This window comes from Poeciliopsis prolifica, unplaced genomic scaffold (assembly GCF_027474105.1).
Source record: "Poeciliopsis prolifica strain line A6 unplaced genomic scaffold, Auburn_PproV2 SCAFFOLD082, whole genome shotgun sequence".
NCBI classification, from domain to species: domain Eukaryota; kingdom Metazoa; phylum Chordata; class Actinopteri; order Cyprinodontiformes; family Poeciliidae; genus Poeciliopsis; species Poeciliopsis prolifica.
This window is the reverse complement of record NW_026562457.1, coordinates 1,382,568-1,410,093: the sequence shown is the minus strand read 5'-3', so window position 1 is coordinate 1,410,093 and position 27,526 is coordinate 1,382,568. Positions and strand designations below refer to the sequence as shown.

The 27,526-nt window shown below is 52.7% G+C and overlaps 2 protein-coding genes across 8 annotated transcripts; both read left to right on the top strand.

The window, feature by feature from the left end:
- The first annotated feature begins 448 nt into the window (after positions 1 to 448).
- cdk20 (cyclin-dependent kinase 20) lies at positions 449 to 8,551 on the top strand. 6 transcript variants are annotated; one of them, XM_055022192.1, is made up of 12 exons: positions 467 to 588; positions 898 to 1,010; positions 1,084 to 1,197; positions 2,621 to 2,809; positions 2,966 to 3,087; positions 3,175 to 3,237; positions 3,989 to 4,112; positions 4,515 to 4,670; positions 6,906 to 7,133; positions 7,202 to 7,335; positions 7,589 to 7,723; positions 8,354 to 8,551. In XM_055022192.1, the coding sequence occupies exons 2-11, from the start codon at positions 936 to 938 to the stop codon at positions 7,713 to 7,715; spliced, it is 1,332 nt and encodes a 443-aa protein (XP_054878167.1). In that variant the 5' UTR covers positions 467 to 588; positions 898 to 935; the 3' UTR covers positions 7,716 to 7,723; positions 8,354 to 8,551. The 6 variants fall into 6 exon arrangements, with proteins under 6 accessions (XP_054878168.1, XP_054878167.1, XP_054878163.1 ...); XM_055022188.1 differs by having other exon boundaries at positions 473 to 588; positions 7,589 to 7,711; XM_055022189.1 differs by lacking the exon at positions 467 to 588 and adding an exon at positions 602 to 812 and having other exon boundaries at positions 7,589 to 7,711.
- A 1,523-nt stretch (positions 8,552 to 10,074) lies between these two features.
- LOC129352972 (uncharacterized) lies at positions 10,075 to 25,894 on the top strand. 2 transcript variants are annotated; one of them, XM_055022178.1, is made up of 12 exons: positions 10,075 to 10,117; positions 11,911 to 12,100; positions 12,179 to 12,650; positions 13,260 to 13,321; positions 13,408 to 13,451; positions 24,496 to 24,570; positions 24,683 to 24,730; positions 24,849 to 24,986; positions 25,062 to 25,181; positions 25,263 to 25,443; positions 25,520 to 25,606; positions 25,676 to 25,894. In XM_055022178.1, the coding sequence occupies exons 2-11, from the start codon at positions 12,022 to 12,024 to the stop codon at positions 25,567 to 25,569; spliced, it is 1,269 nt and encodes a 422-aa protein (XP_054878153.1). In that variant the 5' UTR covers positions 10,075 to 10,117; positions 11,911 to 12,021; the 3' UTR covers positions 25,570 to 25,606; positions 25,676 to 25,894. The 2 variants fall into 2 exon arrangements, with proteins under 2 accessions (XP_054878153.1, XP_054878152.1); XM_055022177.1 differs by having other exon boundaries at positions 25,260 to 25,443.
- The last annotated feature ends 1,632 nt before the right edge of the window (positions 25,895 to 27,526 follow it).

The following is a 27,526-nucleotide window of genomic DNA, read 5'->3' as shown; positions in this document are numbered from 1 at the left end:
CTGCTTGTTCTAAACTATTTAATCAGACAGAGCTCATGTGAGGAAATTAAAATGTTTGATCAAGAAATAAAAATTTCACAACTTGCTGACGATACAACAGTATTTTTAAGAGATTCTAATAAAATTCCTGCAGCTCTGACTGTTACAGCATTTGAAACTCAATCTAAGAAAAGTCCTTCCTTTACTAAAATTGAACTCGTTATGGAGGAGTCCTAACCCTAACCCAATCTCAACCCCACAGCAGGAATGTCCAGGCTGTCATATCTCTTCTCTCCACAAGGTGTCAGTAAATCGCTCTGTTCTGAATCCCTCCTGATGCCTTTGAGGCTGCTTGAAAACGTTTATGTTCATTAAAAACCTCCTGCTCCTTTGTGTGGAACATTTTTCTATATTTTTACTTTCTTTAAATTCTTACTATCTAGAATTTTCTCTATAAAAGTTTAACTATTGTTGCTGATGGATTGGTTTGCCATCGTCACGTGACTGCGTTTCTGGGTTTTCTGACCAACGGCGGAAGGTCCATGTGACGTCAGAAGGTTAGCTGCTCGGTGCTTTGAATCTCAGCTAGCTTACCGCTCGGTTACCATGGTGAGTGTTTGGAACAGCTCTTCCTGTTTCTGAGGCACAGCTAGCTTAGCCGCACCGTGACCATGGCGACACGTCCTCTTCAAAGCGGGTTTCCGGTCAGATGCGCGTTTCTTTCCGTTTGTTCTCCGCAGCCGAATGATAGTAACGGGTTTTGTGAGAGTCGCCAAGAAAGAACGACTGATTCGGTTCGAGATGACCCGAGAATAACCTCTGAGATCCTTAAAGTGATTCATTTCTGCATAAGGTTCTTCCTCCATCACTATTCACCTGGAAGACTCCAGGTTGATTCTGATTGGTTGTTCTTCACAGAGAGAAGCCCCGGCCCGGTCCGGCCCGGTCCGGCAGACATGGAGCAGTACAGCATCCTGGGTCGGATCGGAGAAGGAGCTCATGGCATCGTCTTCCAGGCCAAACACATCGAGGTATCTGGGCTGTTTTGAGTCTGGTTCCGGGTCCGGTTCTGGTCCGGCCCATCAGGTCTCTGCTGTGTGTCAGACAGGAGAGACGGTGGCCCTGAAGAAGGTGGCGCTGAGGAAGCTGGAGGACGGGATCCCGAACCAGGCAGTGAGGGAGATCAAGGCCCTGCAGGAGATCGAGGACAACCAGCATGTAAGTGGTTCCGGTTCTGATGGTTCTGGCGGTTCTGATGGTTCCGGTTCTGATGGTTCTGGTGGTTCTGATGGTTCTGGTGGTTCTGGTTCTGATGGTTCTGGTTCTGATGGTTCTGGTGGTTCTGGTTCTGATGGTTCTGGTTCTGATAGTTATGGTGGTTCTGATAGTTATGGTGGTTCTGATGGTTCTGGTTCTCATGGTTCTCATGGTTCTGATGGTTCTCATGGTTCTGGTGGTTCTGATAGTTCTCATGGTTCTCATGGTTCTGATGGTTCTGGTTCTCATGGTTCTGGTTCTCATGGTTCTGATGGTTCTCATGGTTCTGATGGTTCTGGTTCTCATGGTTCTGATGGTTCTGATAGTTCTCATGGTTCTGGTTCTGATAGTTCTCATGGTTCTCATGGTTCTGGTTCTCATGGTTCTCATGGTTCTGGTGGTTCTCATGGTTCTGGTGGTTCTGATAGTTCTCATGGTTCTGATGGTTCTGGTTCTGATGGTTCTGGTTCTCATGGTTCTGATGGTTCTGATGGTTCTGATGGTTCTGATGGTTCTCATGGTTCTGATGGTTCTGGTTCTCATGGTTCTGATAGTTCTCATGGTTCTGATGGTTCTGGTTCTGATGGTTCTCGTGGTTCTCATGGTTCTGGTTCTCATGGTTCTGATGGTTCTGGTTCTGATGGTTCTGGTTCTGATGGTTCTGGTTCTCATGGTTCTGATGGTTCTGGTTCTGATGGTTCTGATGGTTCTGATGGTTCTGGTTTTCATGGTTCTGATAGTTCTCATGGTTCTGATGGTTCTGGTTCTCATGGTTCTGATGGTTCTGGTTCTCATGGTTCTGATGGTTCTGGTTCTCATGGTTCTGATAGTTCTCATGGTTCTCATGGTTCTGATGGTTCTGGTTCTCATGGTTCTGATGGTTCTGGTGGTTCTGGTTCTCATGGTTCTGATGGTTCTGGTTCTCATGGTTTTCATGGTTCTGATGGTTCTGGTTCTCATGGTTCTATGGTTCTGGTTCTGATGGTTCTGATGGTTCTGGTTCTCATGGTTCTGATAGTTCTCATGGTTCTGATGGTTCTGGTTCTCATGGTTCTGATGGTTCTGATGGTTCTGATAGTTTCTCATGGTTCTCATGGTTCTGATGGTTCTGGTTGATGGTTCTGGTGGTTCTGGTGGTTCTGGTTCTCATGGTTCTGATGGTTCTGATGGTTCTCATGGTTCTGATGGTTCTGGTTCTGATGGTTCTCATGGTTCTGATGGTTCTGGTTCTCATGGTTCTCATGGTTCTGATGGTTCTGGTTCTCATGGTTCTCATGGTTCTGATGGTTCTGATGGTTCTGATGGTTCTCATGGTTCTGATGGTTCTGATGGTTCTGATGGTTCTGATGGTTCTCATGGTTCTGATGGTTCTGGTTCTCTTCAGGTGGTGAAGCTGAAGGATTTCTTCCCTCATGGAACCGGCTTTGTCCTGGTGTTTGACTTCATGCTCTCTGACCTCTCTGAGGTCATCAAGAACTCCCAGCGACCTCTGACCCCGGCTCAGGTGAAGGGCTACATGATGATGCTGCTGAAGGGCGTGGCCTTTCTGCACCAGAACTCCATCATGCACCGGGTCAGCGCCGCCGGGTCGTCACTTTATGTCTTTTTCTAGATTAACAAAAATGTTTGTGAAAAATCAGAAATCAGCTAAATATCACAGTTCCCACAGTTCCCACAGTTCCCAGTGTTCCCAGTTTAAGGAATCCATCTGCTTGTGTTTCCTGTCCAGGACCTGAAGCCCGCCAACCTCCTCATCAGTTCCTCGGGTCACCTGAAGGTGGCAGACTTCGGCCTGGCCCGGCTGTTCAGCGACCAGGGGGAGCGGCTCTACAGCCACCAGGTGGCCACCAGGTAGGCAGCTGAGGCTCCGCCCCCAGAGGGCGGGTCAACAACACGGCAGCGCCTCAGCGGTCCTGACCCACAGTGTTTCCTCTCCAGGTGGTACCGAGCGCCAGAGCTCCTGTACGGAGCCCGAAAATACGACGAGGGAGTTGACCTGTGGTAAGAGTCTGCGGAGGTCAGACCCTGCAGAGGTCAGACAGAGGTCAGACCCTGCAGAGGTCAGACAGAGGTCAGACCCTGCAGAGGTCAAACAGAGGTCAGACCCTGCAGAGGTCAGACAGAGGTCAGACCCTGCAGAGGTCAGACGGAGGTCAGACCCTGCGGAGGTCAGACCCTGCTGAGGTCAGACCCTGCAGAGGTCAGACAGAGGTCAGATGGAGGTCAGACCCTGCAGAGGTCAGACCCTGCAGAGGTTAGACGGAGGTCAGATGGAGGTCACACCCTGCAGAGGTCAGACGGAGGTCAGATGGAGGTCAGGCCCTGCAGAGGTCAGACAGAGGTCAGACCCTGCGGAGGTCAGACAGAGGTCAGACCCTGCAGAGGTCAGACAGAGGTCAGACCCTACAGAGGTCAGACAGAGGTCAGACCCTGCGGAGGTCAGACAGAGGTCAGACACTACAGAGGTCAGACAGAGGTCAGACCCTGCAGAGGTCAGACAGAGGTCAGACCCTGCGGAGGTCAGACGGAGGTCAGACCCTGCAGAGGTCAGACTTTGCGGAGGTCAGACAGAGGTCAGACGGAGGTCACCCTGCAGAGGTCAAACAGAGGTCAGACGGAGGTCAGACCCTGCAGAGGTCAGACAGAGGTCAGACCCTGCAGAGGTCAGACAGAGGTCAGACCCTGCAGAGGTCAGACGGAGGTCAGGCCCTGCGGCGGTTCTGGCAGACCGTCTAATGCTCTCTGCTTCCAGGGCGGTCGGATGCATCTTCGGAGAGCTGCTCAACTCCTCTCCTCTGTTTCCCGGGGAAAACGACATCGAGCAGCTCTGCTGCGTCCTGCGAGTTCTGGGGACGCCGACCCGGGAGAGCTGGCCCGTAAGAACCACACCTCAGCAGACACACAGTGTCTAGAACAGGAACCAGGGTCAGAACCGGGCAGGCATCAGGCCCGTCTCTACCAAAACCCAGAAACAGGAAGGTTCTGGTTCTGATGGGTCTGCTTCCAGAACCACATCTGGATCTGAGGATGTGGTTTGGAGGGTTGAAGGAATCACTGGAGCAGCTTTAGGTTGGTGTTCTGGTTTCTGGTTCTGGTGGACAATGAGCGGTTCTGGAGATGGAATGATCGGAACCGCTCATCTGATCAGAGAGCAGGAAACAGAACCGAGCCCTGAGGAACTTCTTTCAGGCGTGTTCAGGTTGAGGATGATCTTCTGGATGATGCCGGTACCCGGCTGAGACCAGGACCAGAACCTCTGCCTTCCTTCTGTCCTCCAGGAAATGGTCGAGTTGCCAGATTACAATAAAATCACCTTCAAGGAGAATCCAGCGATCCCATTGGAGGAGGTCGTCCCTGACACGTGTCCTCAGGCCGTGGACCTGCTCCGCCGCTTCCTGGTTTACCCGTCCAGGCGGCGCTGCTCCGCCACACAGGTGAGGTCCAGGTGGCTCGGTAACGGGCCGCTCGTTTTAGAGCTGGTCTCTGATTGGTTGTTCCTCCTGAAGGCTCTCATCCATCCCTTCTTCTTCTCCTCTCCTCTTCCTGCTCACCACTCCGAGCTGCCCATCCCTCAGAGGGGGGGTCGCCCTCCCCGCCAGCGCCTGCAGGCTCCGCCCACCGACTTCTCCGTGGACCTGCCCTGCAGAACAGCATGGTAGACCCCGCGGAGCTGGAGCCACACGCCTCCTGCCTCTGAAAAGACTCAAAATGTTGGAAATGAGAGGAGGAGAGAGAATTACCGAACTACTGAACTACTGAACTGAACTACTGAACTGAACTACTGAACTACTGAACTGAACTACTGAACTACTGAACTGAACTACTGAACTACTGAACTACTGAACTACTGAACTACTGAACTACTGAACTGAACTACTGAACTACTGAACTGAACTACTGAACTGAACTACTGAACTGAACTACTGAACTGAACTACTGAACTGAACTACTGAACTACTGAACTGAACTACTGAACTGAACTACTGAACTACTGAACTGAACTACTGAACTGAACTACTGAACTACTGAACTGAACTACTGAACTACTGAACAGAACTACTGAACTACTGAACTGAACTACTGAACTGAACTACTGAACTACTGTACAGAACTACTGAACTACTGAACAGAATACTGAACTACTGAACTGAACTACTGAACTGAACTACTGAACTACTGAACAGAACTACTGAACTACTGAACTGAACTACTGAAACTGAACTGAACTACTGAACTACTGAACAGAACTACTGACTACTGAACTGAACTACTGAACTGAACTACTGAACTACTGTACAGAACTACTGAACTACTGAACAGAACTACTGAACTACTGAACTGAACTACTGAACTGAACTACTGAACTACTGAACAGAACTACTGAACTACTGAACTGAACTACTGAACTACTGAACTGAACTACTGAACTACTGAACTGAACTACTGAACTACTGAACAGAACTACTGAACTACTGAACTGAACTACTGAACTGAGTTTGTTTTGCATCAGCTGCTTTGTGAGGTCTGCTGCTGACTTGTTTCCATGGAAACCGGTGGTTGGTCTTCATGAACTCCAGTCCAGAATGGGGCCTCTTACTGGTGTTACTGGGAGGGCCAGCAAAGTCTTCACTCCCAGCTTCCACCCAGTATGAATCAGCTGGAACAGAACCTTCTGGTTCCCTCAGGATGATGGTTCTGGCTGGATTCACTGGGAGAATCCCAGTCCTTCCAGTATGGAAGCAGAGCACCAGGCACGACTGTTTGGACCCTCGAAGTTTCAGCAGTGATCTATGATGTTGCTTCATGTCCGGTTTCATCGCCAAATACCACAGAACAAGACCTGTGTGGGCGGAGCCAGTGGTGGGTGGAGCCAGCAGTGGGAGGAGCCAGTGGTGGGTGGAGCCAGCAGTGGGAGGAGCCAGTGGTGGGTGGAGCCAGCAGGGAGGAGCCAGTGGTGGGTGGAGCCAGCAGTGGGAGGAGCCAGTGGTGGGTGGAGCCAGCAGTGGGAGGAGCGCTGGCTCCTTGTAGAAGGAGCAGCTCCTCAATCCTCTCTGTTGCAACAAAAGACCCTATGACCAGACAGAGCTCTCACTCTCAGAAGAAGAGATGATGTCAGGTGTGATTCCATCAGCTGATTGGTCGTCAGGCTTTTCAGCCACCAGGGGTCAGAGGTCATCAGGCTTCGGCATGAAGGTCAGGACCTGCAGTGTTTGCTTTCAGTCAGAGAGTTTTTGGAAGAATAATCTGAGAATCAGGTGAAATGTTTTTATTTGTACTTTTCCATGTTGTTTCTCTGTCACAATGGAACCAGTTCAGTTCCACTGGTTCCCAGTCATCGGTGTCCGGCCCTGCATTCAGTTCATGTCAGGATTCAGCCTGCAGCTGGGATTAAATCTGCTCTCCTCTGGCTAATCCAGGAGCCGATTAGGGACAATCTGGAGCTGTGTCAGCGCTGAGGTTCCTCAGGGCTTCATCTTTGGTCCCTGTTGCTTCCTGTGCTCCACCTGGGCCCCTGCTGGGCTCCTCTGTGTTTCAGGACCTTTTGTCTTCAACAGGCTCCAACATCCCTGAGCGCTTCTGACACCGACAGCTCACCTTTGACCCTGACCTGAGCTTCCTTGCATATTTTTGTCTGTGACGATGTTGCTGCGTCTGACTGGTTGTTGTAGCTCGGCGCCGAAGCTCACTGGTCGGCCTCGGATGAATCAGGGCTCCTCAGATGGCCTCATCGATTGGACGACGCCAGCTGTCCGCCACTTGGCTCCGCCTACAGCCCGCCTCCACTGCACTCCTTGTGTGGACATCCTGCTGTGGCTCCACCCCCTGTCTTCATGCGCCCCTCCTACCTGAATGGGACCTGCTCAGTCCTTCTTCGTCTCCGGCCTTCAGGGAGGCAGGTGAGTTTTTACCTGTGGCTGTTCTGGCCTGTGATTGGTGGAACCCTGAGCAGCTTGTCTCTCTGCAGAGCGACGTCAGTGTTTCAGCTGCGGGACCCACAGCGCCCTCCTGTGGAGGAAGGAGGCAGCGGGAACGCACCTGTGTTCCACCTGCAGCATCCGACAGCAGAACCCGCCGCTGCTGCGGCCCAAGAAGAGAGCGGTGAGGTCACACCTGCTGGCTACCATAGAAACAGATCCACCTGGGGCGGAGCCAGAGCCACTTGCTGGAATTGTGAAAAGGTTCTCAGAATAAACCCGCAGAACCTGGTCAGAATCGGGTCAGAACCGACCCAGTCAGACACTGCTGCTTCATCCAGACTGGAGCAAATTCAGCCCTCCTGCTGTTCAGCCTCCAGACAGCAGGGGGTGCTGTGTTCAGGCGTCCTCAGCGTTCCGTCTCTTCCTGCTTCCAGGCGGCGGCCAGAAAAGGAACTCAGTGTTCCAACTGCGGGACGGGAACCACGTCTTTGTGGAGGAGAAACGCTGCAGGAGACGCCGTCTGCAACGCCTGTGGCCTCTACTACAAGCTGCACCAGGTGACCATCTTGGTAGGCAGTTGGTTTGGCAACAATAAACAAGCTACAAGCTCTTCTCTTATATCATTACAGCTTTGGCTGAGTTACAGTTTCTGAGTTCTCTGTGACACTAATATAAATGTCAGTGATATTTTCTGTAGTACTGACTGCTGAACTAGCAGCGTTAGCTTAGCTACTGTGCTTTTCTCTGCTAGCTAAGAGGACATATAGCCCTTGTGTTTCTACTTGTTCTCCGTCTGCCAGTCAGAAGAACCTCGTTGTTCACATGAACAATTGTCACATATTTTATATTTCTGTTTAAACGTTGATGGAAAGCGGCTATGTTGGATAAACTCTTCCAGTTCACCAGCATTGAGCTGCAGCAGCAGATCAGCGGCGGCTCGTCCACATCGTCTGACATGTTGCCGTTCTCCAGTCTCATCCGGGTCGATCCAACAGCAGCCATTTTGTTCCTGTCTCTTTCACCTTGTCCAGAGTTCAGCTTTGCGCTGCGCTGCCTACCAAGATGGCGGTTTTGTGGCGTGGATCTTTTCCAGTTTATTCTTGTGGGAGTTTTGTATTTTCATCACACAGAAATAATTAACTCTGACCAGAGACGTTTGGAGTGGTGCAACATGTGACCTTTGACCCTTCTGCCTGCAGGCGCATCGGCCACTGGCTCTGAGGAAGGACGGGATCCAGACCAGGAAGAGACGATCGGCCAATCAGAGGCCAGGCAGGAAAGGAGCTGACCAATCAGGAACTTGGACTGGCCCTCTGTGGTGAACCGGACCGGTCCTGTGACCCGGTTCCTCTGAGGAGGAAGATGATGATGATGTGGAATAAAGCATGTGAAGCTGGGCTCCTGTGTTTGGTTCTGTTCTGGTCCGTTTGGACCCTACTGGGCTGCCTTCAGATGCATCGGCCGCCGGCTCTGACAAAGGACAGGATCGTCCTGCAGACAGTGAAGGCATCGCCCCCCCGCCGCCCACGTTGTGCAACGCAGGAGGTTCTGGTTTTCCGGAACCAGTCAGACAAAGCCAAGAAAGGAAAAGGGAGAAGAAGAAAACGGTTGGTGGTCTGAGGCCGAAACGCCTGAGAGGCGCAACGGACCCAACGGCGCCAGAGACCACAGAACACACACCTCACTGAACACACACACACTGAACACAGAACACACACCTCACAGAACACACACCTCACTGAACACACACCTCACTGAACACAGAACACACACCTCACAGAACACACACCTCACTGAACACACACCTCACTGAACACAGAACACACCTCACAGAACACACACCTCACAGAACACACACCTCACTACACCTCACTGAACACACACCTCACTGAACACACACCTCACTGAACACACACCTCACTGAACACACACCTCACTGAACACACACCTCACTGAACACACACCTCACTGAACACACACCTCACTGAACACACACCTCACTGAACACAGAACACACACCTCACAGAACACACACCTCACAGAACACACACCTCACTGAACACACACCTCACAGAACACACACCTCAGCAAGTCTTCGTTTTGGTTCTGGTCAGATTCCACTTTTAAAAACTGATCATTGTTATCAATATAGTGTCAGCTGATCAGACACAGAGAGGAGGGTCAGAAGTCAGAGAGTTTGTTAATCTGACTCAGATTAATAATCTAGATCAGATCCTGGCTGCTTTATTAACTTATTAAAACGGATCTGAATTATTGATCTGCAGAATGAAGATCATCAGCGGATCAATATCTGGATTGACTGATGGTAAAACTTCCCAGGTCTTCAAAGTAAATATAAAATATTATTGACATAAATTCTTCAGCTGAATTTATTTTCTCAGTGATTTATGGACATTAAAGATTGATTTCACTTATTCTGGATGTTTTTCAAACAAATCTCTAAAATGATTTTCCAATAATTTTTTCCTCTATAAATAAAGAATTATTTGATTATCGATTCGTTTTGAATGAATCCATACTTCCAGAACAGTTCACGGTTCTTATTCCAGGACCTGGAACGTTCTGTTCGGATGGTTCTGTTCGGATGGTTCTGGTGGTTCCGCAGAAGCTCCTCCTCCATTCAACAAACTTTCAACAAACCGATTAGCCTGATTGATTCGCAGACCCCAGTGCGCATGCTCAGAGGCGGGGCATGAGCGCCACGGGGTGCTGCTTTCAGGGGCGCCTCGGAAAGATAAGAAGAATAGTTTTATGGATTAAACGTTCCTCAGGTTCAACTGAACGTTAACCAAAGAGATGACGGTTTGTAATCTCTGCACTGATTGGTGAGCTCGTGCGTTCTTCAGACCGGATGCAGTTAAAGACTGGGCTGGAGTCTGTGGATTCCGACAGCCCTGAAGGCAGCAGCGGAGTAGAGGAGGAGAGCTGAGGGTCTCGGAGCGGTGAGTCCAGTTAAAGCCGTTTATTCCTTCTGGTTCGGGGCTTTATCCGGTCCCGGTCCCGAGCAGGTTAGACCGGACCTGCAGGGCACAGCGGCCGGAACCGGGAGCTCCTGGGGCCGCAGCAGGAGCCCCACGCCGCCGCCGAGGGGCGAAACATGTCTGCTCCGGGGCCGCGCGCGTGCTTACGCGGGTCTAAGCGCGTGCACGCCATTGAGCAACAGGTAGAGCGCGTGCAGCGTGAGGTTCGGTCCGTCTCGGGTGGTTTCTGGGTTCTGCTTGGCTGCAGGTTCGGTCTGCAAGGTCCAACAGCTGCACGGTCCATCAGCGGACTGCAAGTCCCAAAATGCTTTGCGGGAATCCTGGGATGGTTTTCTGGATCCAGAATGAGATCCTGAAGGAGCGAGACGTTTCCGGTTCTGATCTCTGGTCCAAACTGTCAGCTCCTCCAGAAGTTCGGGTTACCATGACAACCAACCAGAGGCCAGCTGCAGAGCACGGTGGAGGCTCCGGCATGCTGTGGGCTTGAGTTAACCCAGCGCCACCTGGAGGCTCCGAGTTGCACGACAGCACTTCTTCTTCTCTGACATGTTTGTTTCTCCTCCAGGTGTTTTGATCAGTCTATTGATTGATACGGTGGCCCTGAGGTGCAAAACACGACAACATTAACCAAAACACAAATAAGAGCCTGGTATTTAGACTCCATGACTGTTTGGCAGAGACACTATTTTAACTATTATTTAAACCTAGTTTTTAGTTTTCTGTAGCTAGCTAAAATACTAAATTAAAAATACATTAATCAAAATTAATTAATATAACTAGTTAGGTTATAATTCAAAGCTTTAAATGACATAGCCTACTTACATTTCAGTCATTATTATTAATGGTTTTTCTCATATTCTTACCACACATTTCAAGAAGAGCTGGGAGAAAATAAAACATTAGAGGGCAGCATGTCACTGAAACATGTTAAAAGAATCTGTCTAAAACACGATCTATTAGCACTAGCATGGCTAATATAATAAACGAGGCACTATGCAGCGGTACACAACCATTTTGTTTCTTTTTAGAAAATGTATGACAAGAGCCGCCTCTCATTAGGAAGGTAAACAGCGGTTACTGCTGAGCGGTAAAATGTTGGAAATACCTGCAGAACTCCTGACGGTGTAACTCTGAAGCCGTTGATGTGTTTTGGATCAAGCAGGAACTACATGTCAGTTTAACCAATGAACAGCGTCGGGCATCGGGCTGCCTTCAGGGACAGTCGGAAATTACACTTTTCCTGGCAAATCTTTGCCGATCTCATAAGTATTTTATTTTAAAATTACCATTTCCAGGGGGTGGCAGTAGGGGGGGCCAGGGGTGTTGGTGGTGGCAAGTGCCACCCCGGCCCCCCCTCTGGCTCCGCCACTGAACTAAATGACAGTGGACACGGTCTGGAGACCACTAGCGTTAGCAAGTTACTACATCCATAAGAAATATGAATCTTCCTTTATACTTTTTAACTTACTTGAACATTGTGGAGTATCCTCCATACAAGTTTCTTGAAGCCTCTTGCCACAATTACTGCAAAAATTTGGTGACGGCTCAACCACCTCCTTTCCACAGTTCGGGCAATACTGGCGAAGTGACTGTATTCCCGCTTCCTTAGGTTCTCATTCAAACGAAGCACTCCAGCAGAACTTCCGGTTCAAAAGTAAAACGACCTGTCGTCCAATCAGCGACTTCTTAGGTCTCCCACTGGGACCTACCTCTTCCGTTGTGTTTTCCTTATGTTGTTGTGTTTTGCACCTCAGGGCCACCGTAGATTGATGATTTGCAGCTCATCAGCTGATTGGCTCATGTTAACAACCAAGCATGGACTCTGAGGCCACGCCCTTGAACCGCAGGACTCATCCCGATTGGCCATGGTAGCAGAGGGGCCGCCTCATCCTAAGATGGAGCAATTGGACGAGCTGAGCTTAGGGGCGGGGCTTGAAGTAGCAGGTGAGACGGACAGCGGCAGGTGTGTGTGTGTGTGTGTGTGTGATGATCAGCTGATGGTTGAATCGGTTGTTTGTGCAGAGGAAGCAGGACGTGGTGAGGATCCTGAACCGGCCATGGTTCAGCCGCCGGACGCCATGACGATGGAACAGTGCTGGAGGCGACAGTTCCCGGACCGCCGGCGCTGCTCGGTCGTCCTTCTCAGGCTTCCTGCGGAGACGCTGCGGCTCTGGCGGCGGGGCGGTGCAGAGAGGAGGCGGAGCCAGCGGGTCAGGTCACGTGACCTGCGGTCCGGCTGGGACTGGATGGAGCCGCTGGACCTGGAGAACGGCGGCGCCGGAACCCGAGACTTTGTCAAGAAGGTGGAGGTAAACGCCCGTGAAGATGACCCTGGGAAACCCCAGAGCCTACTGCGACTGAAGCAACGCCTGGAGCCCTCCGACCCCGCCCACCCAGATGATGGTGCCGCCCTGGGTGAGCCGCCGCAGAGCGACCACACCTACTGCATGGGCTTCAATACACCTGAGAGCAGCAGCCAATCACTGGAGGACAGGTAAGAGTGGGAGGAGCTTTCTCTCAAGGCTACAAACTCCATGTTTGTTTTTCTGTGCATTATTTTTCTAGCCGTGATGCTGGACATTAAATACTGACTAAACTTTTCACATTCATAAAACATAACAAAGCAGGTTGAGAAATGAACAGAGGCTGTTGAAGCTTTTAGTGATCAAACTGCCAGAACCGGCTGGAACCGGCCCGAACGGGCCGTGATGATTGGTGCCAGTGGTTCTCATCGTGCTGTAACGGTTCCGTGTTTCTGTCATAGCGACTCGTTAACTTAAGAAACGTTCTGGATCCACACCGGACAACTGCTATGGCCGCCATCTTTTTTTCTGGGTCTGCTTGAGGATGAGCGACAGCGCCCTCTGCTGGACGCCGACTAAACTACAGCACTGAAAAGCGGTTGTTAATCGATTGGAACTGATTTTAAGTCAATAAATCATCAATGGAGATAAAGGTGACTCCTGAATGCATCACCAGAGGGCAGTGAGAGGAAACACAGCAGTTCTGGTTCTGGTTCTGGTTCTGGTCGGTCCTTCTGGACCAGAGAACAGATGCTGTTCTCCCCTCCGTCGCCTGACCTTTGACCTCATGTCTCTTGCAGGCCGCCGTCCCCATTGTCCAGCTGGTCAAAAAGAGACGGGGACGGCCGCTGCTCACCTGCAGGTAGGTCACCTGTGCTCCCGTCTGACTGTTACCATGGAGACCGGATAACAGGCTGACTCTTCCTCTTTGCTTGTTTCTGATTCCAGAGAAGAAGAAGAAGAAGAACGTGCCGAGTGTGGTGCTGAGGAAGGTAAGGGCTGAGTGTGTGTGTGTGTGTGTGTGTGTGTTGTGTGTGTGTGTGTGTGTGTGTGTGTGTGTGTGTGTGAGGCTCAGTGTGTGTGTGTGTGAGGCTCAGTGTGTGTGTGTGTGAGGCTCAGTGTGTGTGTGTGTGAGGCTCAGTGTGTGTGTGTGTGTGTGTGAGGCTCAGTGTGTGTGTGTGTGAGGCTCAGTGTGTGTGTGTGTGTGTGTGTGTGTGTGTGTGTGTGAGGCTCAGTGTGTGTGTGTGTGTGTGAGGCTCAGTGTGTGTGTGTGTGTGTGTGTGTGAGGCTCAGTGTGTGTGTGTGTGAGGCTCAGTGTGTGTGTGTGTGTGAGGCTCAGTGTGTGTGTGTGTGTGTGTGTGTGAGGCTCAGTGTGTGTGTGTGTGAGGCTCAGTGTGTGTGTGTGTGTGTGTGTGTGTGTGTGTGAGGCTCAGTGTGTGTGTGTGTGAGGCTCAGTGTGTGTGTGTGTGTGAGGCTCAGTGTGTGTGTGTGTGTGTGTGTGAGGCTCAGTGTGTGTGTGTGTGTGTGAGGCTCAGTGTGTGTGTGTGTGTGTGAGGCTCAGTGTGTGTGTGTGTGTGTGTGTGTGTGTGTGTGAGGCTCAGTGTGTGTGTGTGTGTGAGGCTCAGTGTGTGTGTGTGTGTGAGGCTCAGTGTGTGTGTGTGGTGTGAGGCTCAGTGTGTGTGTGTGTGAGGCTCAGTGTGTGTGTGTGTGTGTGAGGCTCAGTGTGTGTGTGTGTGTGTGTGTGAGGCTCAGTGTGTGTGTGTGTGAGGCTCAGTGTGTGTGTGTGAGGCTCAGTGTGTGTGTGTGAGGCTCAGTGTGTGTGTGTGAGGCTCAGTGTGTGTGTGTGTGTGTGTGAGGCTCAGTGTGTGTGTGTGTGAGGCTCAGTGTGTGTGTGTGAGGCTCAGTGTGTGTGTGTGAGGCTCAGTGTGTGTGTGTGAGGCTCAGTGTGTGTGTGTGTGTGTGAGGCTCAGTGTGTGTGTGTGTGTGTGTGTGTGAGGCTCAGTGTGTGTGTGTGTGTGTGAGGCTCAGTGTGTGTGTGTGTGTGTGTGTGTGAGGCTCAGTGTGTGTGTGTGTGTGTGTGTGAGGCTCAGTGTGTGTGTGTGTGTGTGAGGCTCAGTGTGTGTGTGTGTGTGAGGCTCAGTGTGTGTGTGTGTGTGAGGCTCAGTGTGTGTGTGTGTGTGTGAGGCTCAGTGTGTGTGTGTGTGTGTGAGGCTCAGTGTGTGTGTGTGTGAGGCTCAGTGTGTGTGTGAGGCTCAGTGTGTGTGTGTGAGGCTCAGTGTGTGTGTGTGTGTGTGTGTGAGGCTCAGTGTGTGTGGGTGTGTGAGGCTCAGTGTGTGTGTGAGGCTCAGTGTGTGTGTGTGTGAGGCTCAGTGTGTGTGTGAGGCTCAGTGTGTGTGTGTGTGTGTGTGAGGCTCAGTGTGTGTGTGTGTGTGTGAGGCTCAGTGTGTGTGTGAGGCTCAGTGTGTGTGTGTGTGTGTGAGGCTCAGTGTGTGTGTGAGGCTCAGTGTGTGTGTGTGTGTGAGGCTCAGTGTGTGTGTGTGTGAGGCTCAGTGTGTGTGTGTGTGTGAGGCTCAGTGTGTGTGTGTGTGTGTGAGGCTCAGTGTGTGTGTGAGGCTCAGTGTGTGTGTGAGGCTCAGTGTGTGTGTGTGTGTGTGTGAGGCTCAGTGTGTGTGTGTGTGTGTGAGGCTCAGTGTGTGTGTGTGAGGCTCAGTGTGTGTGTGAGGCTCAGTGTGTGTGTGTGTGTGTGAGGCTCAGTGTGTGTGTGTGTGTGAGGCTCAGTGTGTGTGTGAGGCTCAGTGTGTGTGTGTGTGTGTGAGGCTCAGTGTGTGTGTGTGTGAGGCTCAGTGTGGTGTGTGTGTGAGGCTCAGTGTGTGTGTGTGTGTGTGAGGCTCAGTGTGTGTGTGAGCTCAGTGTGTGTGTGTGTGTGTGAGGCTCAGTGTGTGTGTGTGTGAGGCTCAGTGTGTGTGTGTGTGTGAGGCTCAGTGTGTGTGTGTGTGTGTGAGGCTCAGTGTGTGTGTGAGGCTCAGTGTGTGTGTGTGTGTGTGAGGCTCAGTGTGTGTGTGAGGCTCAGTGTGTGTGTGTGTGTGAGGCTCAGTGTGTGTGTGAGGCTCAGTGTGTGTGTGAGGCTCAGTGTGTGTGTGTGTGTGTGTGTGTGAGGCTCAGTGTGTGTGTGTGTGTGTGTGTGTGTGAGGCTCAGTGTGTGTGTGTGTGAGGCTCAGTGTGTGTGTGTGTGTGTGTGAGGCTCAGTGTGTGTGTGTGTGTGTGTGTGTGTGAGGCTCAGTGTGTGTGTGTGTGTGTGAGGCTCAGTGTGTGTGTGTGTGTGGTGTGTGTGTGTGTGAGGCTCAGTGTGTGTGTGTGTGTGAGGCTCAGTGTGTGTGTGTGTGAGCTCAGTGTGTGTGTGTGAGGCTCTGTGTGTGTGAGGCTCAGTGTGTGTGAGGCTCAGTGTGTGTGTGTGTGAGGCTCAGTGTGTGTGTGTGTGTGTGAGGCTCAGTGTGTGTGTGTGTGTGTGTGAGGCTCAGTGTGTGTGTGTGTGTGTGTGTGTGTGTGTGTGAGGCTCAGTGTGTGTGTGTGTGTGTGTGAGGCTCAGTGTGTGTGTGTGTGAGCGCTCAGTGTGTGTGTGTGTGTGAGGCTCTGTGTGTGTGAGGCTCAGTGTGTGAGGCTCAGTGTGTGTGTGTGTGTGTGAGGCTCGTGTGTGTGTGTGTGAGGCTCAGTGTGTGTGTGTGTGTGAGGCTCAGTGTGTGTGTGTGTGAGGCTCAGTGTGTGTGTGTGTGTGTGAGGGCTCAGTGTGTGTGTGTGTGAGGCTCAGGTGTGTGTGTGTGTGTGAGGCTCAGTGTGTGTGTGTGTGTGTGTGAGGCTCAGTGTGTGTGTGTGTGTGTGTGTGTGTGAGGCTCAGTGTGTGTGTGTGTGAGGCTCAGTGTGTGTGTGTGTGTGTGTGTGTGAGGCTCAGTGTGTGTGTGTGTGAGGCTCAGTGTGTGTGTGTGTGTGTGTGTGTGTGTGTGTGTGTGTGTGTGTGTGTGTGAGGCTCAGTGTGTGTGTGTGTGTGTGAGGCTCAGTGTGTGTGTGTGTGTGTGTGAGGCTCAGTGTGTGTGTGTGTGAGGCTCAGTGTGTGTGTGTGTGTGTGTGAGGCTCAGTGTGTGTGTGTGTGTGTGTGAGGCTCAGTGTGTGTGTGTGAGGCTCAGTGTGTGTGAGGCTCAGTGTGTGTGTGTGTGTGAGGCTCAGTGTGTGTGTGTGAGGCTCAGTGTGTGTGTGTGTGTGAGGCTCAGTGTGTGTGTGTGTGTGTGTGAGCTCAGTGTGTGTGTGTGTGTGTGAGGCTCAGTGTGTGTGTGTGTGTGTGAGGCTCAGTGTGTGTGTGTGTGTGAGCAGTGTGTGTGTGTGTGAGGCTCAGTGTGTGTGTGTGTGTGTGTGAGGCTCAGTGTGGTGTGTGTGTGTGTGAGGCTAGTGTGTGTGTGTGTGAGGCTCAGTGTGTGTGTGTGTGTGAGGCTCAGTGTGTGTGTGTGTGTGTGAGGCTCAGTGTGTGGTGTGTGTGTGTGAGGCTCAGTGTGTGTGTGTGTGAGGCTCAGTGTGTGTGTGTGAGGCTAGGTGTGTGTGTGTGTGTGTGGTGTGAGGCTCAGTGTGTGTGTGTGTGAGGCTCAGTGTGTGTGTGTGTGTGTGTGTGTGTGTGAGGCTCAGTGTGTGTGTGTGTGAGGCTCAGTGTGTGTGTGTGTGAGGCTCAGTGTGTGTGTGTGTGTGTGTGAGGCTCAGTGTGTGTGTGTGTGTGTGAGGCTCAGTGTGTGTGTGTGTGTGAGGCTCAGTGTGTGTGTGTGTGTGTGTGTGTGTGTGTGTGTGAGGCTCAGTGTGTGTGTGTGTGAGGCTCAGTGTGTGTGTGTGTGTGAGGCTCATGTGTGTGTGTGTGGTGTGAGGCTCAGTGTTGTGTGTGTGTGTGAGCTCAGTGTGTGTGTGTGTGTGTGTGTGAGGCTCAGTGTGTGTGTGTGAGGCCAGTGTGTGTGTGTGAGGCTCAGTGTGTGTGTGTAGGCTCAGTGTGTGTGTGTGAGGCTCAGTGTGTGTGTGTGTGAGGCTCAGTGTGTGTGTGTGTGTGGTGAGGCTCAGTGTGTGTGTGTGTGTGTGTGTGAGGCTCAGTGTGTGTGTGTGTGAGGCTCAGTGTGTGTGTGTGTGTGTGTGTGTGAGGCTCAGTGTGTGTGTGTGTGTGTGAGGCTCAGTGTGTGTGTGTGTGTGTGAGGCTCAGTGTGTGTGTGTGTGTGTGTGTGTGTGTGAGGCTCAGTGTGTGTGTGTGTGTGTGAGGCTCAGTGTGTGTGTGTGAGGCTCAGTGTGTGTGTGTGTGAGGCTCAGTGTGTGTGTGTGTGTGTGAGGCTCAGTGTGTGTGTGTGTGAGGCTCAGTGTGTGTGTGTGTGAGGCTCAGTGTGTGTGTGAGGCTGTGTGTGTGTGTGAGGCTCAGTGTGTGTGTGTGTGAGGCTCAGTGTGTGTGTGTGTGTGTGTGTGGAGGCTCAGTGTGTGTGGGTGTGTGAGGCTCAGTGTGTGTGTGAGGCTCAGTGTGTGTGTGTGTGAGGCTCAGTGTGTGTGTGTGTGTGAGGCTCAGTGTGTGTGTGGGTGTGTGAGGCTCAGTGTGTGTGTGAGGCTCAGTGTGTGTGTGTGTGTGTGAGGCTCAGTGTGTGTGTGAGGCTCAGTGTGTGTGTGTGTGTGTGAGGCTCAGTGTGTGTGTGTGTGAGCTCAGTGTGTGTGTGTGTGTGAGGCTCAGTGTGTGTGTGTGTGTGTGAGGCTCAGTGTGTGTGTGAGGCTCAGTGTGTGTGTGAGGCTCAGTGTGTGTGTGTGTGTGTGAGGCTCAGTGTGTGTGTGTGTGTGTGAGGTCAGTGTGTGTGTGAGCTCAGTGTGTGTGTGTGTGTGAGGCTCAGTGTGTGTGTGTGTGAGGCTCAGTGTGTGTGTGTGTGTGTGTGAGGCTCAGTGTGTGTGTGTGTGTGAGGCTCAGTGTGTGTGTGTGTGAGGCTCAGTGTGTGTGTGTGTGTGAGGCTCAGTGTGTGTGTGAGGCTCAGTGTGTGTGTGTGTGTGTGAGGCTCAGTGTGTGTGTGAGGCTCAGTGTGTGTGTGAGGCTCAGTGTGTGTGTGTGTGTGTGTGTGTGAGGCTCAGTGTGTGTGTGTGTGTGTGTGTGTGAGGCTCAGTGTGTGTGTGTGTGAGGCTCAGTGTGTGTGTGTGTGTGTGAGGCTCAGTGTGTGTGTGTGTGTGTGTGTGTTGTGAGGCTCAGTGTGTGTGTGTGTGTGTGAGGCTCAGTGTGTGTGTGTGTGTGTGTGTGTGTGTGTGAGGCTCATGTGTGTGTGTGTGTGTGGTGAGGCTCAGTGTGTGTGTGTGTGAGGCTCAGTGTGTGTGTGTGTGAGGTCATGTGTGTGTGTGAGGCTCAGTGTGTGTGTGTGTGTCTGTGTGTGTGAGGCTCAGTGTGTGTGTGTGAGGCTCAGTGTGTGTGTGTGTGTGAGGCTCAGTGTGTGTGTGTGTGTGTGTGTGAGCTCAGTGTGTGTGTGTGTGTGTGTGTGTGTGAGCTCAGTGTGTGTGTGTGTGAGGCTCAGTGTGTGTGTGTGTGTGTGTGAGGCTCAGTGTGTGTGTGTGTGAGGCTCAGTGTGTGTGTGTGTGTGTGTGAGGCTCAGTGTGTGTGTGTGAGGCTCAGTGTGTGTGTGTGTGTGTGTGTGTGTGTGTTGTGTGTGTGTGTGTGTGAGGCTCAGTGTGTGTGTGTGTGTGTGTGAGGCTCAGTGTGTGTGTGTGTGTGTGTGTGAGGCTCAGTGTGTGTGTGTGTGTGTGTGAGGCTCAGTGTGTGTGTGTGTGAGGCTCAGTGTGTGTGTGTGTGTGTGAGGCTCAGTGTGTGTGTGTGTGTGTGTGAGGCTCAGTGTGTGTGTGTGTGTGTGAGGCTCAGTGTGTGTGTGAGGCTCAGTGTGTGTGGTGTGTGTGTGAGGCTCAGTGTGTGTGTGTGTGTGAGCTCAGTGTGTGTGTGTGTGTGTGTGTGGGCTCAGTGTGTGTGTGTGTGTGTGTGTGGTGTGGTGTGTTGTGTTGTGAGGCTCAGTGTGTGTGTGTGTGTGTGTGAGGCTCAGTGTGTGTGTGTGTGTGTGTGTGTGAGGCTCAGTGTGTGTGTGTTGTGTGTGAGGCTCAGTGTGTGTGTGTGTGAGGCTCAGTGTGTGTGTGTGTGGTGTGAGGCTCAGTGTGTGTGTGTGTGTGTGAGGCTCAGTGTGTGTGTGTGTGTGTGAGGCTCAGTGTGTGAGGCTCAGTGTGTGTGTGTGTGTGTGAGGCTCAGTGTGTGTGTGTGTGTGAGGCTCAGTGTGTGTGTGTGTGTGTGTGTGTGAGGCTCAGTGTGTGTGTGTGTGTGTGTGTGTGAGGCTCAGTGTGTGTGTGTGTGTGAGGCTCAGTGTGTGTGTGTGTGTGTGAGGCTCAGTGTGTGTGTGTGTGAGGCTCAGTGTGTGTGTGTGTGTGTGTGAGGCTCAGTGTGTGTGTGTGTGTGTGAGGCTCAGTGTGTGTGTGTGTGAGGCTCAGTGTGTGGTGTGTGTGTGTGAGGCTCAGTGTGTGTGTGTGTGTGTGAGGCTCAGTGTGTGTGTGTGTGTGTGAGGCTCAGTGTGTGTGTGTGTGTGTGTGAGGCTCAGTGTGTGTGTGTGTGAGGCTCAGTGTGTGTGTGTGTGTGTGAGGCTCAGTGTGTGTGTGTGTGTGTGAGGCTCAGTGTGTGTGTGTGTGTGTGAGGCTCAGTGTGTGGTGTGTGTGTGTGTGAGGCTCAGTGTGTGTGTGTGTGTGAGGCTCAGTGTGTGTGTGTGTGTGTGTGAGGCTCAGTGTGTGTGTGAGGCTCAGTGTGTGTGTGTGTGTGTGTGAGGCTCAGTGTGTGTGTGTGTGTGTGAGGCTCAGTGTGTGTGTGTGTGAGGCTCAGTGTGTGTGTGTGTGTGTGTGTGTGAGGCTCAGTGTGTGTGTGTGTGTGTGAGGCTCAGTGTGTGTGTGTGTGTGAGGCTCAGTTTGTGTGTGTGTGTGAGGCTCAGTGTGTGTGTGTGTGAGGCTCAGTGTGTGTGTGAGGCTCAGTGTGTGTGTGTGAGGCTCAGTGTGTGTGTGTGTGTGAGGCTCAGTGTGTGTGTGAGGCTCAGTGTGTGAGGCTCAGTGTGTGTGTGTGTGTGAGGCTCAGTGTGTGTGTGTGTGTGTGTGTGAGGCTCAGTGTGTGTGTGTGTGTGTGAGGCTCAGTGTGTGTGTGTGTGAGGCTCAGTGTGTGTGTGTGGCTCAGTGTGTGTGTGTGTGTGTGTGAGGCTCAGTGTGTGTGTGTGTGTGTGTGAGGCTCAGTGTGTGTGTGTGTGTGAGGCTCAGTGTGTGTGTGTGTGTGTGTGAGGCTCAGTGTGTGTGTGTGTGTGAGGCTCAGTGTGTGTGTGTGTGTGTGTGTGAGGCTCAGTGTGTGTGTGTGTGTGTGTGAGGCTCAGTGTGTGTGTGTGTGTGTGAGGCTCAGTGTGTGTGTGTGTGTGTGTGAGGCTCAGTGTGTGTGTGTGTGTGAGGCTCAGTGTGTGTGTGAGGCTCAGTGTGTGTGTGTGTGAGGCTCAGTGTGTGTGTGAGGCTCAGTGTGTGTGTGTGAGGCTCAGTGTGTGTGTGTGAGGCTCAGTGTGTGTGTGAGGCTCAGTGTGTGTGTGTGTGTGAGGCTCAGTGTGTGTGTGAGGCTCAGTGTGTGTGTGTGTGTGTGTGAGGCTCAGTGTGTGTGTGTGTGTGTGAGGCTCAGTGTGTGTGTGTGTGTGAGGCTCAGTCTGTGTGTGTGTGAGGCTCAGTGTGTGTGTGTGTGTGTGTGAGGCTCAGTGTGTGTGTGTGTGTGTGAGGCTCAGTGTGTGTGTGTGTGTGTGTGTGTGAGGCTCAGTGTGTGTGTGTGTGTGTGTGTGAGGCTCAGTGTGTGTGTGTGAGGCTCAGTGTGTGTGTGTGTGTGTGAGGCTCAGTGTGTGTGTGTGTGTGTGTGTGTGAGGCTCAGTGTGTGTGTGTGTGTGTGAGGCTCAGTGTGTGTGTGTGTGAGAGGCTCAGTGTGTGTGTGTGTGTGTGAGGCTCAGTGTGTGTGTGGTGTGTGTGAGGCTCAGTGTGTGTGTGTGTGTGAGGCTCAGTGTGTGTGTGAGGCTCAGTGTGTGTGTGTGTGTGTGTGAGGCTCAGTGTGTGTGTGTGTGTGTGTGAGGTGTGTGTGTGTGTGTGAGGCTCAGTGTGTGTGTGAGGCTCAGTGTGTGTGTGTGTGTGTGTGTGAGGCTCAGTGTGTGTGTGGGTGTGTGAGGCTCAGTGTGTGTGTGTGTGTGTGTGATGCTCAGTGTGTGTGTGTGTGTGAGGCTCAGTGTGTGTGTGTGTGTGTGAGGCTCAGTGTGTGTGTGTGTGTGTGTGTGAGGCTCAGTGTGTGTGTGTGTGTGTGTGCTCAGTGTGTGTGTGTGTGTGCTCAGTGTGTGTGTGTGTGTGTGAGGCTCAGTGTGTGTGTGTGTGTGAGGCTCAGTGTGTGTGTGTGTGTGTGTGTGTGAGGCTCAGTGTGTGTGAGGCTCAGTGTGTGTGTGAGGCTCAGTGTGTGTGTGTGTGTGTGAGGCTCAGTGTGTGTGTGTGTGTGTGTGTGTGTGTGAGCTCAGTGTGTGTGTGTGTGTGAGGCTCAGTGTGTGTGTGTGTGTGTGAGGCTCAGTGTGTGTGTGAGGCTCAGTGTGTGTGTGAGGCTCAGTGTGTGTGTGAGGCTCAGTGTGTGTGTGAGGCTCAGTGTGTGTGTGTGTGAGGCTCAGTGTGTGTGAGGCTCAGTGTGTGTGTGAGGCTCAGTGTGTGTGTGTCAGTGTGTGTGTGAGGCTCAGTGTGTGTGTGAGGCTCAGTGTGTGTGTGAGGCTCAGTGTGTGTGTGTGTGTGTGAGGCTCAGTGTGTGTGTGTGTGTGTGTGTGAGGCTCAGTGTGTGTGTGTGTGTGTGTGAGGCTCAGTGTGTGTGTGTGTGTGTGTGAGGCTCAGTGTGTGTGTGTGTGTGTGTGAGGCTCAGTGTGTGTGTGTGTGTGTGGCTCAGTGTGTGTGTGTGTGTGGCTCAGTGTGTGTGTGTGTGTGTGTGAGGCTCAGTGTGTGTGTGTGTGTGTGAGGCTCAGTGTGTGTGTGTGTGTGTGTGTGTGAGGCTCAGTGTGTGTGTGAGGCTCAGTGTGTGTGTGAGGCTCAGTGTGTGTGTGTGTGTGAGGCTCAGTGTGTGTGTGTGTGTGTGTGTGTGTGTGTGAGGCTCAGTGTGTGTGTGTGTGTGAGGCTCAGTGTGTGTGTGTGTGTGTGAGGCTCAGTGTGTGTGTGGGCTCAGTGTGTGTGTGAGGCTCAGTGTGTGTGTGAGGCTCAGTGTGTGTCTGAGGCTCAGTGTGTGTGTGTGTGAGGCTCAGTGTGTGTGTGAGGCTCAGTGTGTGTGTGTGTGTGAGGCTCAGTGTGTGTGTGAGGCTCAGTGTGTGTGTGTGTGTGTGTGAGGCTCAGTGTGTGTGTGTGTGTTTGAGGCTCAGTGTGTGTGTGTGTGTGAGGCTCAGTGTGTGTGTGTGTGTGTGTGTGAGGCTCAGTGTGTGTGTGTGTGTGTGAGGCTCAGTGTGTGTGTGTGTGTGTGTGAGGCTCAGTGTGTGTGTGTGTGTGAGGCTCAGTGTGTGTGTGTGTGTGTGTGAGGCTCAGTGTGTGTGTGAGGCTCAGTGTGTGTGTGTGTGTGTGTGAGGCTCAGTGTGTGTGTGTGTGTGAGGCTCAGTGTGTGTGTGAGGCTCAGTGTGTGTGTGTGTGTGGCTCAGTGTGTGTGTGTGTGTGTGAGGCTCAGTGTGTGTGTGTGTGTGTGAGGCTCAGTGTGTGTGTGTGTGTGTGTGTGTGAGGCTCAGTGTGTGTGTGAGGCTCAGTGTGTGTGAGGCTCAGTGTGTGTGTGTGTGTGAGGCTCAGTGTGTGTGTGTGTGTGTGTGTGTGTGTGAGGCTCAGTGTGTGTGTGTGTGAGGCTCAGTGTGTGTGTGTGTGTGAGGCTCAGTGTGTGTGTGAGGCTCAGTGTGTGTGTGAGGCTCAGTGTGTGTGTGAGGCTCAGTGTGTGTCTGAGGCTCAGTGTGTGTGTGTGTGAGGCTCAGTGTGTGTGTGAGGCTCAGTGTGTGTGTGAGGCTCAGTGTGTGTGTGAGGCTCAGTGTGTGTGTGAGGCTCAGTGTGTGTGTGAGGCTCAGTGTGTGTGTGAGGCTCAGTGTGTGTGTGTGTGTGTGTGTGAGGCTCAGTGTGTGTGTGTGTGTGTGTGAGGCTCAGTGTGTGTGTGTGTGTGTGTGAGGCTCAGTGTGTGTGTGTGTGTGTGTGAGCTCAGTGTGTGTGTGTGTGTGTGAGGCTCAGTGTGTGTGTGTGTGTGTGGCTCAGTGTGTGTGTGTGTGTGGCTCAGTGTGTGTGTGTGTGTGTGAGGCTCAGTGTGTGTGTGTGTGTGTGTGAGGCTCAGTGTGTGTGTGTGTGTGTGTGTGTGTGAGGCTCAGTGTGTGTGTGAGGCTCAGTGTGTGTGTGAGGCTCAGTGTGTGTGTGTGTGTGTGAGGCTCAGTGTGTGTGTGTGTGTGTGTGTGTGTGTGTGAGGCTCAGTGTGTGTGTGTGTGAGGCTCAGTGTGTGTGTGTGTGAGGCTCAGTGTGTGTGTGAGGCTCAGTGTGTGTGTGAGGCTCAGTGTGTGTGTGAGGCTCAGTGTGTGTCTGAGGCTCAGTGTGTGTGTGTGTGAGGCTCAGTGTGTGTGTGTGTGTGAGGCTCAGTGTGTGTGTGAGGCTCAGTGTGTGTGTGTGTGTGTGTGTGAGGCTCAGTGTGTGTGTGTGTGTTTGAGGCTCAGTGTGTGTGTGTGTGTGAGGCTCAGTGTGTGTGTGTGTGTGTGTGTGAGGCTCAGTGTGTGTGTGTGTGTGGTGAGGCTCAGTGTGTGTGTGTGTGTGTGAGGCTCAGTGTGTGTGTGTGTGTGTGAGGCTCAGTGTGTGTGTGTGTGTGTGTGAGGCTCAGTGTGTGTGTGAGGCTCAGTGTGTGTGTGTGTGTGTGTGAGGCTCAGTGTGTGTGTGTGTGTGTGTGAGGCTCAGTGTGTGTGTGAGGCTCAGTGTGTGTGTGAGGCTCAGTGTGTGTCTCTGTTCCAGGTGACAGGTGATCAGTGGGTCCTCAGGACTGGATCTGTTACAGACGAGGAAGTGGAGGATGATGAGAAAGTTCAGGTGAGGCATAGGGTCATCTGGAAGTCATGTGACCATCTTTTAAGCAGCGTGACCAATAGAATCTCCTGTGCCCACCATGTGACCGGCTGCTGCCCTGTGATTGGCTGATTAGATGAAGGACAAGAAGAGAGACGAGACGTCAGCATCAAGACAGAAGATGGTGAGGAGGATCAACGGCATGATGCCGTTTTGCGCCGCTGCATGATGCCGTTTTGCGCCACTGCATGATGCCGTTTTGCGCCGCTGCATAATGCCGTTTGCGCCGTTTTGTGCTGCAGCGCCGCCAGGCCTGTCGGAGCTGCCCTGCGTGTCTGAGGGAGAACTGCGGCGTTTGCACGTTCTGCCGCGACATGAGGAAGTTCGGCGGTCCGTCCCGCATGAAGCAGAAGTGTGTGAGGCGGCGCTGCCTGCTGCTGGTGAGTCCAGTACCGGAACCGGAACCAGAGCCGGGTCTCTGCATAGAACCAAACCTCCCTCTGCTTTGTCCTCAGAACGCCCAGAAACAGCCGACCAAGCAAGAGACCCGACCCGGAGACGACACGGTCTGTCCGGGCACCTGGCAGGACGGCGTCCGCCGCTGGAGACACGAGACGACGGCAGGAAGGCGAGAGGTAGGGGTCTGCCGGTTTCCACTGCGGTTCCGACCCGCGGCTCGGTTCGTCCGGATCTCTGAGTTGGTTTGTGTTCAGGAGATGAGGAAGAGGATGTGGATGAAGAGGAGGAAGAGGAAGAGGGGCGGAGCCTCCGAGACCCGGAACGGCTGGATCGGTCCGCTGATGAAGAGCGAGGAAGAGGAGACGCCATTGTCCCACTGTCACCAGTTTCACTGGAACCAGTGGGACCAGTTCAACTCCGACTGGGACTCACCTGCAGGTATAGACTTCCTGTCCTCTGACCCGGTGGTCCTGACCCGGTGGTCCTGACCTGGTCGTCCTGACCTCTGTCCCAGTGGAACCTGACCCTGGACCGCGCCCACCTGTCCTCCGCCGTCCTCTCTGACTCCGCCCTCTCCTGTTTGTCTGGCCTGTTGCCTCAGGTAGGGCTGGCTGCTGACCGCTCACCGTTTCCATGGTAGCAGTCATCTGAGCGTCTCCTCTGTCTCCAGGACGGATCCATCCTCCAAGTCTCCACAGGCCTCACCTTCATCCCTCCTCCTCTGCCTCACCTTGCTGCCATCCAATCGCCAGAGGCGAAGGAGGAGGAGCAGCCAGTCAGCATCGAGCTTTACGGCAGGGAGGCGGAGCTTTGGACCGGGACGTCTGAGGGGGGCAAGTTCTACGAAGTGGAGGTGGAGCTGCCGGACCCCGAGTCCGACCAGAATGTAATGACATCATCACCAGGAAGCTCTGACATCACCGCTGACATCACTGCTGACATCACCTGCAGTCGGCCGGACTTTATCTCGTTGGTCGGTGGAGCCACCGTCATCTGCTGATGAAACCGGGCCGGTCCGACCACTAAACCGTTCCCCTCTGCTTCCAGGAACCGCAGGGGTTCCTCCTGTTTGGGGGCGGAGCCAGCCACGCAGGGGGGCGGGCCTTGTTCCGTCTGCTGAAGGCGCTGAGGAGGACGGTGCTGCCGGCGCATTGGGTCGCCGTGATGGCTGCAGGACCGGAGCTGCAGCTGCTGCAGTGCTGCAGGGTAGGTTGCTGCCGCCGACTCTCCTCACGTCTCTCCTCACGTCTCTCCTCACGTCTCTCCTCACGTCTCTCCTCACGTCTCTCCTAACTTCTCTCCTCACGTCTCTCCTAACTTCTCTCCTCACGTCTCTCCTCACGTCTCTCCTCACTTCTCTCCTAACTTCTCTCCTCACGTCTCTCCTAACGTCTCTCCTAACGTCTCTCCTCACGTCTCTCCTAACGTCTCTCCTCACGTCTCTCCTAACGTCTCTCCTAACGTCTCTCCTCACTCTCCTAACTTCTCTCCTCACGTCTCTCCTAACTTCTCTCCTAACGTCTCTCCTCACGTCTCTCCTAACTTCTCTCCTCACGTCTCTCCTAACGTCTCTCCTCACGTCTCTCCTAACTTCTCTCCTCACGTCTCTCCTAACTTCTCTCCTCACGTCTCTCCTAACTTCTCTCCTCACGTCTCTCCTAACTTCTCTCACGTCTCTCCTAACGTCTCTCCTCACTTCTCTCCTAACGTCTCTCCTCACGTCTCTCCTAACGTCTCTCCTAACGTCTCTCCTCACGTCTCTCCTAACGTCTCTCCTCACGTCTCTCCTAACGTCTCTCCTAACGTCTCTCCTCACGTCTCTCCTCACTTCTCTCCTCACGTCTCTCCTAACGTCTCTCCTCACGTCTCTCCTCACGTCTCTCCTAACGTCTCTCCTCACGTCTCTCCTCACGTCTCTCCTCACGTCTCTCCTCACGTCTCTCCTAACGTCTCTCCTCACTTCTCTCCTAACGTCTCTCCTCACGTCTCTCCTAACGTCTCTCCTAACGTCTCTCCTCACGTCTCTCCTAACGTCTCTCCTCACGTCTCTCCTAACGTCTCTCCTAACGTCTCTCCTCACGTCTCTCCTAACTTCTCTCCTCACGTCTCTCCTAACGTCTCTCCTAACGTCTCTCCTCACGTCTCTCCTCACGTCTCTCCTCACGTCTCTCCTAACTTCTCTCCTCACGTCTCTCCTCACGTCTCTCCTAACTTCTCTCCTCACGTCTCTCCTCACGTCTCTCCTAACGTCTCTCCTCACTTCTCTCCTAATGTCTCTCCTAACTTCTCTCCTCACGTGTCTCCTTACGTCTCTCCCTAACTTCTCTCCTCACGTCTCTCCTAACTTCTCTCCTCACGTCTCTCCTCACTTCTCTCCTACTCTCTCCTAACTTCTCTCCTCACTTCTCTCCTCACGTCTCTCCTAACTTCTCTCCTCACGTCTCTCCTAACTTCTCTCCTCACGTCTCTCCTAACTTCTCTCCTCACGTCTCTCCTCACGTCTCTCCTAACTTCTCTCACG

Excerpts from the sequence above, each read along its gene's own strand:
- cdk20 (XM_055022188.1), top strand. The coding sequence starts at position 936 with ATGGAGCAGTACAGCATCCTGGGTCGGATCGGAGAAGGAGCTCATGGC. Across the intron at positions 3,088-3,174 it reads AGCCACCAGGTGGCCACCAG|GTGGTACCGAGCGCCAGAGC; the intron begins GTAGGCAGCTGA and ends TTTCCTCTCCAG. Across the intron at positions 7,712-8,353 it reads TCTACTACAAGCTGCACCAG|GCGCATCGGCCACTGGCTCT; the intron begins GTGACCATCTTG and ends TTCTGCCTGCAG.
- LOC129352972 (XM_055022177.1), top strand. The coding sequence starts at position 12,022 with ATGGTAGCAGAGGGGCCGCCTCATCCTAAGATGGAGCAATTGGACGAG. Across the intron at positions 12,101-12,178 it reads GGCGGGGCTTGAAGTAGCAG|AGGAAGCAGGACGTGGTGAG; the intron begins GTGAGACGGACA and ends TTGTTTGTGCAG. Across the intron at positions 24,571-24,682 it reads AGGATGATGAGAAAGTTCAG|ATGAAGGACAAGAAGAGAGA; the intron begins GTGAGGCATAGG and ends TTGGCTGATTAG.